The sequence below is a fragment of the Salvia splendens genome, chromosome 5 (assembly GCF_004379255.2).
Source record: "Salvia splendens isolate huo1 chromosome 5, SspV2, whole genome shotgun sequence".
Taxonomy (NCBI): Eukaryota; Viridiplantae; Streptophyta; class Magnoliopsida; order Lamiales; family Lamiaceae; genus Salvia; species Salvia splendens.
In genome coordinates this window covers 3,898,256-3,911,036 of record NC_056036.1, presented here as the reverse complement: position 1 = coordinate 3,911,036, position 12,781 = coordinate 3,898,256, and the positions used below count along the sequence as shown (strand labels likewise).

The following is a 12,781-nucleotide window of genomic DNA, read 5'->3' as shown; positions in this document are numbered from 1 at the left end:
TTATTACTAGTTTTCTTGGTGAATTTCACTAGCCAACAAATGGATTACTTTTTTATAATTTTCCTAAATATTTTGTCCATATGTATAATGTAATAGGGATAAGGGGTCACCTTTTTTTTGATGTTACCAACAAATGCTTTTTTCTTGAGCTTTTGTTAGGAGGTTTATTTTCTTCCATTTTTTATGAATTTGGATGGAATTTTGATGTTATAAGTATATATAGTGCATTTTGTGGAAGACTCGAGTGTTTTTTTGCATGGGATGAAAATGTTGTTTAGTAAAGAAGAAACACTATTTCGATAGTTTTATAGGGGCTCATAATCGCATTTTAAATAAAGTTGTCACCATTTAACTCGACGCGAGTTTTAAGAAATGTAATAGAAAGTAAGTTGAAAAAGTTAGTGGCATGTGAGTCCTATTTTTATATAGTATTAATTTTATAATAAAATGTGAGTGAGAATGAGTTAGTGGAATATGAGGTTCAATACCAAAAATGGTAAAAGTGAAAGACGATAAATTTTTAGGGACGGACGAAAATGGAAATAAGTGACAAATTTTCAGGGAGTATTAATTAGAACTTTGTTATTCGGTAAATGATCAAAATGTGAGTTAAGCAACTAAAATTTCAGCCTAGCCGAACCAATAAAAGAACCAACCGGTTAGTTATATAACCGACCCGTCATAACCAGTTGACTATTCATGCCGACAGACAGTGACAGCCCTTTTGTTGACTCCTTCTTTCAATTCTCAAGCATGCGTTCCATCCTCTCTCCACCAAACCAATTGTGATTAAGTTGAAATGATGAAATTTTTTCTTCAAATCAAAATAGCACATGCACATGTGCACATTAATCATTCAAATTGAAACTTCCAAGTTTTCGACCATTTAATTTAGAGATGAGTTTTATCTTCTACTATATATTTTCTGAAAATCCATATTGGTTTTGATTTTTAAGGGGGAGATAATATGTATATATAGAAAAATGCAGAGGCATAAAGGATTCGAATACAAAAACAAAATGATACTCCGACAACTAGGCTAGGCTAGAAAATATGATTTCAAAATATAGTTCAATTGTTTAATCGCCTTATATTTTTTTTACATCATTGGTTTTTATTGGGGCGGGTTTTAATTTGTGATTCGGATAGAGATTGAAACTTAAAAGTCTAAAATTATTGTTTTTTTGTTTTATTTTAAGGTGATTTATATACAATGTAATCCTTTTATACATTTATATATATATTACACCTTTTATTACGTAATTAAGATTAGTGCGACATCTAACTTGTTACTAAATTGACTCAAACCACCAACTAGAGTTCCACTCTTAAGGAATTCAGACTTTCCCTATACAGTTACAAACCATTCAAAAAATTAAATTATAAAACTACCCAAAATATTTAACACTACAAAAAAAGAGCGGTTTAATGACGGAATTAGTGACAGAGAAATATCTGTCTTTTATTTTTGGTGGAATTAGTGAAAGTATGACTTTTTGAAAATATTACAATTTTATTTTAACGATAGTGACGCCATTTTTCGTCACAAAATTATTTTTATTTATTTTTAATTTTATAAATTAGTGGCAGACATATTCCGTGAATTAATCATGTACTCCCTCCGTCCGCCATTAGAGTCTCGATCCACTTTTACTATAAATGGTAGGTGCACCTCACTTTCCACTAACTCAATCGACTCACATTCTATTATAAAACTAATATATAAAAATGGGCCTCATATTCCACTATCTTTTCTCATCCACTTTTTCTTACATTTCTTAAAACTCGTGGCGAACTCAAATGAGACTCCTAATGACGGACGGAGGAAGTATAAATTTTTTATTTTCTGTGAGATTAATAATTTTTTCAGGTTTATAAGAGCACCCGCAACGCGTGCCGCCGGCGTTCCGCGTGCCGTTCCGCCGGAACGGTTTCGCCGCGGAACGCGTTGCGGCGCACCATTCCGCTCCAATTCCGTTCCCATTCCGTGCCGGGTGCCGACGGCACGTAACGCGGCACGGCTTGTGCCGCCACGTGCTGGGGCGACGTGGCGCTCCCCGCTTCGTGCGTGCTTCCCACTCGCCGGCCCGCGAGTGGGACACGTCAGAAGATGACGCAATAATTAATTTTTTTTTTAAAATGATTTTTTAATTTTTTTTAACGGTAATATTACCGTTTTTTAAACTTTTTTTTTAATTTTTTTTATTTTTATTTTTATTTTCTTATTCTATAAATACACCTAATTTATTACATTTCACACACAACTACACATCTACTCTTCCTAAATCAACATCAATTCCTCTCCAATTTTTTATTTCAATCTCCTTCACAAAATGTCCGGCGACGGGAATTACGGCGGTGGCGGCTCCGGTGGGTGGGATCTCAGCGCGTTCGGCGATTGGGAGACCATGTACAACACACTTGGTGGTTCCGGGTCGTCGACGTCGGGCACCCAGGGGTCGGCGACGTCGGGTGCGTACCAACCACCCACTTTCGATGTGGATGCCTACGCTCAACCACCCGGCTCGCGGCTTTCTCAGGGTTTGTCCCAGATTCGGGAGGATATCCCCGTTGAACCCACCGAGGGAGGAGGCCGAGGCGGTGGAAGCTCTAGGGCTGCGTCTGAGGCACCCGAGGAGGAGGAGGAACTGGAGGATCTGGGCCGGCATCCGAACAACAACGAAGAAACTAAGGCGGTGTACACCGCCTGGCTCACCGTCTCGTACGATCCCATCGTCGGGAACCAACAAGCCGCCAAGTGCTTCTGGGAAAAGGTCCGTGATGTCTACCACCAGACTAAGCCGAAAGGGGCCCGGAAGCGCAAATATACAATGCTCTGTGCTCACTTTGGCCGAGTCGACGTACAGGTCAAAAATTTTTGCGGCATATACTCGGCCGAAGCGGCGAACTACCAAAGCGGAGCTTCGGGCGCCGACATTCTGAGGGCGGCTTTGCGCGTCTTCTACCAGGACACCGGTCTACAGTTCAAATATGTTGATATTTGGCAGCTCGTCAAGGACGAGGAAAGGTGGGCCGGCGGTGTCCGCTCGAGCTCGGGCTCAACCTCAAAGCGCACGAAGCACACGGCGAGCGACAACTACTCGTCTGGTGACACCAGTGAGGCCAGCGAGGGTGAACCGCAGGTGTTTGGGGGTACAGGGGATCCAACGCCCGACGAATACGGGGGATCCAGCCGTCGGCCGCAATTGACGAAGGCGGCGAAGGCGGCTAGAGCGAGGAAGGGCCGAGGCGAATCAAGCCAGTCGGCCTCGGGATCGGGCTCGCGTGGAGGCTTGGACACACTTATGGTGGCGTACATAACCGCCACAATGGTGGACACTTCCCGCTTCTCGTATGCCCAATTCACGGCCTGGTGGAACGGAATTGTGCATATGGCAGGACTACTTGGTCTTCCTCCTCCCCCTAAACCTCGACCGCCTCCGGAGGATGATTCGCCGGCGGAGTAGTTTTTTTATTTTCCCACGTTTGATTGTGTGTTTTTTATTTTGTGTTTTTTATTTTTTTAGGATTTTAATTGTGTGATTTTTTAAATTTTTTTAAGTTTAAGTTGAATTTTTTTTAATGTTGTGTGTTTTTTAATAAAGTGTGTTTGTTTTTTATTAAAGTGTGTTTATTTAAATTGAATTGGGTTGGAAATAAAAAAAAAAGAAATTGAATGAATAGTAATTTAATGAACGGTTAAGAAACGGTTAAGGAACGGAAGATTGCAGGTTCCGTTCCTTAGTTAAGGAATGGAGTAAAAAAGTACAGTGGGGCCCTCAAATAGTGGTTCAAGGAACGGTATAGGAACGGTATAGGAACCGCGTTATGGATGGCCTAAGTACTGATAGAAATATTCGGTCAGCATATATATATGTTAGAATTTTTTTTTTCACTTTAGCGGCGGGCATACGACGTCACTACTGTTTACTGATTTTAGATTTTATTAATTAGAATTAGTTAAAACTTAAAATTGACTTCAAAATTTAACGTCATTGAGCCCTAGTATTCTGAATTGACTTCCAATCAGCACCGCCATTTCTTCCTCCTTCCATCGCGGCAGCGCCGCTGAGTAATGGTCGCCGACAAGCCTATCGTGGTGAAGGCGAAGCTTGTATCGAAGAACGTCGAGAAGAAGATCGAAAGCCGAACTCTCGATTACTCTCTCTCTCTCTCTTTATTATTTTCTCACTCACAGTTTTTTCTCATTGGTGATTCCATCTCAGGTTTCATTTTGCAATATAATGCTTACTAGTTTGTTTGTGTGAGCGGACTTTTATTGTGCTTGAATTAGGGCTTATATTGTTTGTTCATCTGTGAAATTCTGGAAAGGTTTGAATATTCAGGGATCAGTTTCATCTTACAACAATATGCGATATCCTGAATTCCTGATCTTATTTCTTGTAGTAATTGTTTGTGTGGTCAACTGTTAATAAATCGCATTAATAAGGGTGTCTTTCAACTTGCATTTTGATGGCCTTATTGACAGTGGCAAGTTTTGGTTGACGGAATTGTATCAAATTCTGCATTACAATGCCTAGCACTTCCGAAATAATGTGTCAGTTTCTACTATTATGAAGATAAATTTTAAAGTTTCATATGAATATAGCATGTGACAAATAAAAACTCTAAGACTTTGTGGACGATCGGCGGAGAAGATTTGGTAGATGTCCCAATCCCAAGCCTTTAATGTTTCGGAAACATAAACAAACGTTCGAATTTAAAATTATACTCCTACATCTTATGTATTTCTCGATTTACTAGGTTGATTACAATTCAACGAAGGGGATTTTTATAAGGGATAATTGCTACGAGTGGAAGTTTTATTCATCTTATCTTACAGTAATGTATTTAGAAGGGGGTTTATTTATAGTAAACAAAAACTGGTGGAGGAAATATATGGTGGTGGATTCTTCAAGGTGACCATATATCTTGAATCTCAGTCTGGATTTGTTCTTTCAACGGAAATAGTATTTCATTTATGTGCATGGTGATCATGTGCCTCTTTTTATATGTCTTCCACCACGGAAATGGGACTCTTATGTTGTGGTTGGATCGGATGTAGCTGAGCAAATGTCTTCTTCAGCACTTCAACCCCAGCAACTGAAACCGCAGTAAGACTAAGAGGCACATAGCTAATCCTGTTGGTGTTAAAAAAATGAATGCTTTAGCTCAGCAATGGGATAAAAATATGGTCTTTCAGTGAGACAAACAATGCAATCCTGTAACTCCAAATAATGTCCTCGATTGTGATGTTATTAAACAATTAGTGGAAAACCTCCCTATCCTCCTTACCAAACACCATACATAATTACTAATTTTTAATGGATTCATATAAATATTTTCTTCAAATCTTCTAAGAATAAGAGGTATCAGATGATTCTTCTTCTATTTGGTTACATATGCAATTTGTGAACTGACATGAATTTCAGGTCTTTCGTCGACAATGGATGTTCGTGTTAATTATGTAGACGAGAGCATGTGCAGAATCTTTTTTGCATCGTCTTATGGAAACTTGTTTCAGCAATGTGAAGAGCTGGATGCATGCATGACACTCGCATCTTTTCTAATGTTGAAAACAAGCTACAGAAGCTGTTAATGAAGTTAGAGATGTGGATATATGTAGAGTTCCTCGCTTGGGAATAGAAGCTGAATCCCGAGACGGACTGTTGTTGTACTCATCATGCTTATTCCTGGTTTGGCTAGTTGGTTGAACCCTATGGGAAATTAATACTAAAATCTCTTAAGAGTTATGATCACCAAACCACATCTTCCTATCAGAAATTTACAAAGCAGCTTTTATTTAGTAAGCCAGGACCAGGTGCATTTGAATAAAGAAAAATGATGTACTTATATTTCTCCTAGGTGTGGAACTCACATCCAATATCTGCTCTTCCTGCTTTATGCTTCGCATAGCTGCTGCTATGCAGGATCAAGGTGCTATTCCAAATTCACATATCAAAAATACAAAGAGGTTCCAAGCAGAGATGGTAAGTCTTTAAAAAAGGCAACCACCACAACTGCTAAACTTTTTACCACTTCCAGCTGATTGGCTTTGGGCATTCTGGACTCGGTGGATCAACATTCACGACAGATTTTCTATTGGAGAAATCATGCAGTTAGTCTGCTTAGAACTCAATAATCACTAGTACTAATAAACTTAACTAGTGCCACATGTTGGTTTCTGGGATTACAAGAGATACAACCGGGCGTAATACAACCCAAAAGAAAGAATACAAAAGAAATCTGAACTGAAATTACAATTGAAAATCGAAACAACTAAACCGTGAAATTTGTTAGCCGAGTCGAGGAGTCCTCTTTCCGCAAGACGAGATACGCCCCAGTAGTACTCTTCGGATTGGCGTTTCGTCTCCAAAGATAAAACGGCCACGTCTCTGGTGAAGCAGCACCGCAATCAATAGAGCTCCGGCGAACTGGATGGAGGAGAGGGCAGAGCTTTCGACAGAAAAACAATGCAGAGAGAGGGAGAGAGCTTATGATGCAAATGCTTGTGAATATTGTCTCTAATGCAGTGGAATGGCTAGCCTATTTATAGGCCAAGCCACCATGCAGGGTCAACCGAGCCATGAAGGCTCATCATGGCAGATTCGTAACCGTCAGCGGTTACAAGCGTGTGGCAGGAGTGTGCCTTTCGCGTGTGGATTTCTCACGTGGCAGCCTTGTAGGCTTTGACTGTGCCACGCTTGACGATGTGTCAAGCCACTTGGATTGCTGACTCAGCAGTGGTCTAAAAAGATTACTACGGGTCCAGACCCAAGCCCAAAGACCAATTGCCAAGATCGAGATCAGGATCGGGACCAGGCCCGGGCCCGCGAGCACGGGCTCGGGCGGGCGGGCGGCGGCGGCGGCGCGCGTGTGGGCTCTTTCACCCATCTTGGTCCACTATAATTATTAAGTAACATAAAGTCACTTAATTTAAACACATTAAAAGATGTGTTACTTCTCCAATGTGGGATAATTAACACTAGTTAATTATTCTCTAAGCTCCAACTCCAAGCTTTAATTAAAAGCTAATTATGCCCAACTTTAATCCACTATTTCTCACTCACTCAACCCTCGAGAGGTATATAAGCATAAGGATAGGTAGTTGTTGGCTTTGAAACCTCCATAGTCGACACCATCGGATACACATGCGGCTTAGTAGCGCGATGCTTTGAACTAATCCCCCACGGCGTGCACCGAGACAATGGTGTTAACGCTTAAACACATCAACCTCATCCATTCTCACATTTTGTGTCCATTGCGGTCTTGGACACCACTTTGGATTCATAAGTGCGTTTTATGAAGCGACCACACTTCGCACCTTACATAGGTGATTCTTAGTCAAGTACCTTGCCATACTTGGTCTCTATGGGAACTCCATCTCTTTGAGATCCTTAAGAACCATTAAAAGTCATAGACTTATCCTTTACCATTAGGCTAGTTCTCCAACACTCTATTGCTCTTTAGGGAATAGATATAGTTGAGTGTTTCTCATGAACTCTCATAGCTTAGTTTTCCCATTGAACCAAGTTCTTGGGATCTCCAGTCATCATGGTTGGGTTACCACTATGACAATTCTTTAATTTGTGGGTTTCAAACCCATTTTGATCACGGTTTAACCCTTTGGTTAGCGGATCCGCTAGATTATCTATTGACTTCACATAGTCAATTGTAATCACTCCTGTTGTGATCAAATGTCTCACAGTGTTATGTTGTCGACGTATATGTTGAGACTTACCATTATATAAACCATTGTTTGCCCTTCCAATAGCCGCTTGGCTATCGCAGTGGATCAGCACTGGTGGCACTAGCTTAGACCAATATGGAATATCTTCAAGGAAGTTCTTAAGCCACTCGGCTTCCTCACCAGCCTTATCTAAGGCAATGAACTCCGATTCCATTGTTTATCGGGCTATACATGTCTGTTTTGTGGATTTCCACGATACAGCACCACCCCCAATAGTAAAGACGTATCCACTTGTTGAAAATGAGTCTCTATTATCGGATATCCAGTTTGCATCACAGTACCTTTCAAGTACCCGGGGGTATCTCGAGAAGTGTAGCCCATGATTTTGAGTATGTTTTAAATATCTCAAAACCCTCACAAGAGCTCTCCAATGCTCCTTGCTTGGATTGCTCGTGTAACGACTCAACTTGTTCACGGCACAAGCAATGTCAGGTCGAGTGCAATCAGTCAAGTACTTTTGTAAAGGCGGTTGTTGGCGACGAAGTTGATGGCCAGCGCTTTACCACCTAAAACTTCGGTGAAGAGGTCGGATTGCGGGAGCACGTTTACGTCGTTGTTCGACCTGGGGACCTCGATGTAAGTGTGCCAGATCCATAGGCGGTAGTCGACAATGGCCTCGAGTATAACGGTGGGTGGGTGCCTTTGTGGCCGCTCGTGTAGGACCCCCTCCACGCCGTCGGGCAATTTTTCCATTTCCAGTGCGTGCAATCGACGCTGCTAAGCATCCTGGGGAACCCGTGCACTTGTTCGTGCAGGTCGAGCAGGAACTGGCAATCTGTCGTGCTTGGCTTCTGGAGAAATTCGTCGGTGAAGGCCTCCCGTACGCCTTTGCAGAATTGGAGCAAGCACATTCGCTCAGTGCTGTCTCCAATGAGGAGGTATTCGTCGAACACGTCGGCCGTCTGACCAGTCGCAAGCTGACGGATTGCTGCAGTACATTTCTACAGCGTCGTGTGGCTGGGACGGCGGATCTCGTCGAACCCTTCCAAGAAGAACTCTTCCCGAGCTGCCAAAGTGTTCGCGATGTGGAGAAATAGCGGTTTCCCCATGCGGAAACGGCGACGAAAGTATGTATCTCCCCAAACCGGGTTATCGCAGAAGTAGTCTCGTACTAACCTTGCGGCGGCTTCCTCCCGGTTACGATGGATGTACGTCCGGGAGCGTCGTTGGGGCAGCGTGGCTTCCTCCGCCTCCCGACGTTGATCTTCTTCAAGTGATTGTTCCATTATTTGACGCATTTGCTCAAAAGGATCCATTAGTTTGATTAAATTTGGGAGAAGAAAAACCGAGTTGGTTTGAGATGAAAATTGGAATGGAAATAAAGAGGATTTGAGAGGAATAGATGTGTGTTTGTGTGTGAAATGAGTATGAAATAAGAGTATTTATAGAGTAAAAAATTAAAAAATATAAAAAAATTGAAAAACGGTTATAAAACGGTAACATTACCGTTTGGATTTTAATTTTTTTATTTTAATTCAAAATTTAAAAAAATAAATTATTGCGTCAGCGTGACGAATCCCACTCGCGGGCCGGCGAGTGGGCATCACGCATCGCCTCGGAGCGCGCCACGTCACCTCGGCACGTGGTGTGACAGCTCGTCACGCGTCTCTCAGGGACGGCACTCGGGACGGGATGACGACGGGCTGGGGACGAGACGGGGCGCCGCAACGCGTCGCGCCACCGTCTCGTCACTCCGTGACGGAACGCGGGACACCCGCGTAACGCGTCGCGGGTGCCCTAATATTATTATTATGTTATAGTATTTTAATATTGTTAAGTATATTAAAAATATAGAGTGTATTTTAATATAGTTTCATAAATCGATATACTACTAATTATTGTTTTGAATATTATAGTAGCGTTTACATAATTATTTAAACACATTATAATAATTAGTTTCCAACTTAAATTTTATTATAAAAGTTATACAGTAAAATCTCAAAATAGAGTAATTTATTTGAAAAAAATATGAAATTTTTGATTCCTCGCCGCCATCTCCCACTCTCTTAGAAAATCAAGATCCTTCCCTTGTAGCATATAATATACTAATACATATAAAAATGACAATATCAAAATATAACATTATAGATAATATTTTACAAAGTAAAATATTTTTCAATTATAAGGTGTGATATTATCTTATAATAATAGCAACTAATATTAAGATTGTTAACATGGATTACAATATGTGCTAGTATATAATATTAAGAGTTTATTATTGCTTTATACTCCACATAACATAATAGTACTAGTTACTATTAATAATGGCATATACTAGTATAAGTTATAAGCTTAGTACTTGTAGTTTACTTTGATAAATAATACTTACTAATGACAATGATGATAGTATAAATTAGTCACCTATATTCAAAATGAGTTGCTAGCCGCCGCCGACGACGACGATGATGACGACGACGACGACGATGATTGAATTACTTATAAAATAATAATTATTAAATTATAGTACTTGCATATATCAAATTAATTAGTAACTTTAATTTATTTCAAAACAAATACTTAACTCTATATTTTATGGAGTGTAATTTAAGGTTTTATTCTATTTTAATTATTTTATTCTAAATAATTATAATCTCACAATAATTTAAATTAACATAATAAACTATATAATTACCACATCATTTTTTATTAAAAATAAAAAAACATAATATCATCATCAAATTTTGTTTGAAGGGACTTTTATAGTGTCTTGAATCACTACTTTGTTCTTGGGCATACATGGGTTGATGGGTAATTGTTACTGAAGTTAATTATTTTTCCTATATGCAAATTTCAAAATTTTTAATAGTGGCAAACGAATATTATACATGGGTAGTTGTTACTAAATAATTTCAATTGCAACCAACCATCTTAATGTTTAGATAGTGGCAAATGAATATTATACTTTGTAAATTAAATTGATGAATAGTTCAGTAAATATAATTACCAATGAAAAAAAATTGCTATAGTTTGTAATATTATATACGTACAGTGTTATAATTTCAAATTATTATTGAATAAAAATAGCTATAAAAATAATGTAATAATAATATTTTAATAAATATTCGAGTAATTTTACAAATGATTGAAGTATAGACGTATCAACTGAAATATGATTATCAATAAAACATTAGAAATTCGATTTATCTACAAATTGATCAATTAAATACTCAACTGGATTTAGCGATTAACTTAAATCTACAATTCCTAAATTGAATCAAATATGAATTAAAATCTTCAATCCTTCAACTGAATTTGAAATCAATTGAACCAGTTGTTGAATTGAGATATATTGAATTACTCAATCATCCAATCGAATTTAATACATAAATTAAAATTTTCAATTATTCAACTAAATCGAAGATATATTGAATCTAATAACAACCGAAATCCCAAATTATTTAATTAAATAAATACAATATCAAATTTAATTTTTCATTTATTAAACTCAAGTCGGAGATAAATTGAACCTTCATATAAACTAAAGATAAGTTTAAGTACACAATCAGTCGGAGTATAAAACATGGATTAAATGCATTAGTTTATATTAATAGATTTTATGTTGAATTAGCATTAATTACACTAATTTTTTTATTAATATTTTAAGTTTATGGCTGGCTATATTATGGGCATTTGGCACCACTCTTTCTATATATCCCTCTCTCTCTTAATTATCACTTATCAGTCATCTCCCAATCTCTGCTCTCGTCTCCTCTCGTCATATATGGCTTCTTTTTACTACTACTGCCTTCTTCTAGTTGTAGTGTTGCTGAGTGCCGCGGGCACATCGGGCCGCCCCAACGTGGATAACGTTCCAGAGTTTGCCCGGTGGCTTGTCCACAAGGGCAAGTGGGGGGTGATCTCGTTCAACAGCCCCGTGTTTGTACCCCAAGGGTACATTGCATCCTACGCGGATGCAGGCACGGGGAGCCCCTACTTCTACCTCTCCACCCTCGACCCGGTCGGGATGGTTGTCCCCACGGACGCCCGAGGCAGCCTCACGGTCAGTGAGATCTCATTCGACGGCTGCGGCGGTCAAGAGGCGCAGAATCCCTCCTGCGCCAAGATCTCTCTCTCCAGCGAGGTACGTACATTCCATCTCTCCTTTTTCTTTTTCTTTTGCTTTCTCTTTCTCTCTCACCTTCTCTCTTTTTTCAGCTTCTCATGCTGCCGGGGGACTCGGAGGAGGGTGCAAAGGCGGAGCGGGCTTTATTCAAAGCCCACCCCTCCTTCTCCGGCTTCCCCAAGATGAACCGCACATTTGCCGTCTACAAATTGATTGTTGACGAGATCTTCCTCGTCAACAAGATGGCGCCGTCCCGGTCCCTCTCGGTGGAGGAATACTTCGAGGATTGAAGTTGACGAGGAGTGTGTTGTTTAGCGTTAAATGTTAATTAAGTGTGTTGTTTAGTGTTAAGTTTGTTGTAATCCGGCCTTATGTAGTACTCCACTTATGGACGTAGTTTTATTTTAATTCGGGTCATGTAATTAATAAACTATATATTAAGTTGGTTGTATTTGTATACATTTATAAACAAATACGGATTATTGAATAAAAACTTAGGCAGTAATGAGTAATTGGTCATTTGAGGACGTCAACAACTATACTTAGTAATGTAAACAGAAGAGAGAGGGGAGCGCTGACTAAAATATGCATACTTTGACTTTTTAAATTCTGAGTGCAGAATAAGTGTTTCATTAGCTCATAAATAAAACCAATTAAAGATTAAGTACAAGAATAACCTCTGAATATAAATCCCCAGATAATCCACGAAACTCACCGAGAATTAAAGTATCATATCTTCCCTGATTTTGATACATTAAACGTTGCCATTAAATTCCATTTTTAATTATCTATGTAGATGGAATTTATAACACAAATTAAATTCATTTTCAAGGCCTATAGAGCATAGATTAGGATGGGGCAAATAATACTTATTTCGAAAGTGCCTTTGTGGCAACAGTTGGCATTTGTTATAAAGTTACAAATAATAGATAATTGGATTTTTTTTCTTTTCAAATGAGTCCATTTTT

At 39.3% G+C, this 12,781-nt stretch overlaps 1 protein-coding gene across 1 annotated transcript; it reads left to right on the top strand.

The window, feature by feature from the left end:
- Positions 1–11,471: 11,471 nt before the first annotated feature.
- LOC121802897 lies at positions 11,472–12,103 on the top strand. Its single transcript, XM_042202585.1, has 2 exons — positions 11,472–11,831; positions 11,900–12,103. Exons 1-2 carry the CDS (start codon positions 11,472–11,474, stop codon positions 12,101–12,103), a joined length of 564 nt encoding a protein of 187 aa, XP_042058519.1.
- Positions 12,104–12,781: the final 678 nt, after the last annotated feature.

Coding starts and splice junctions, on each gene's coding strand:
- LOC121802897 (XM_042202585.1), top strand. CDS start 11,472: ATGGCTTCTTTTTACTACTACTGCCTTCTTCTAGTTGTAGTGTTGCTG. Junction 11,832..11,899: donor AGATCTCTCTCTCCAGCGAG/GTACGTACATTC, acceptor CCTTCTCTCTTT/TTTCAGCTTCTCATGCTGCC.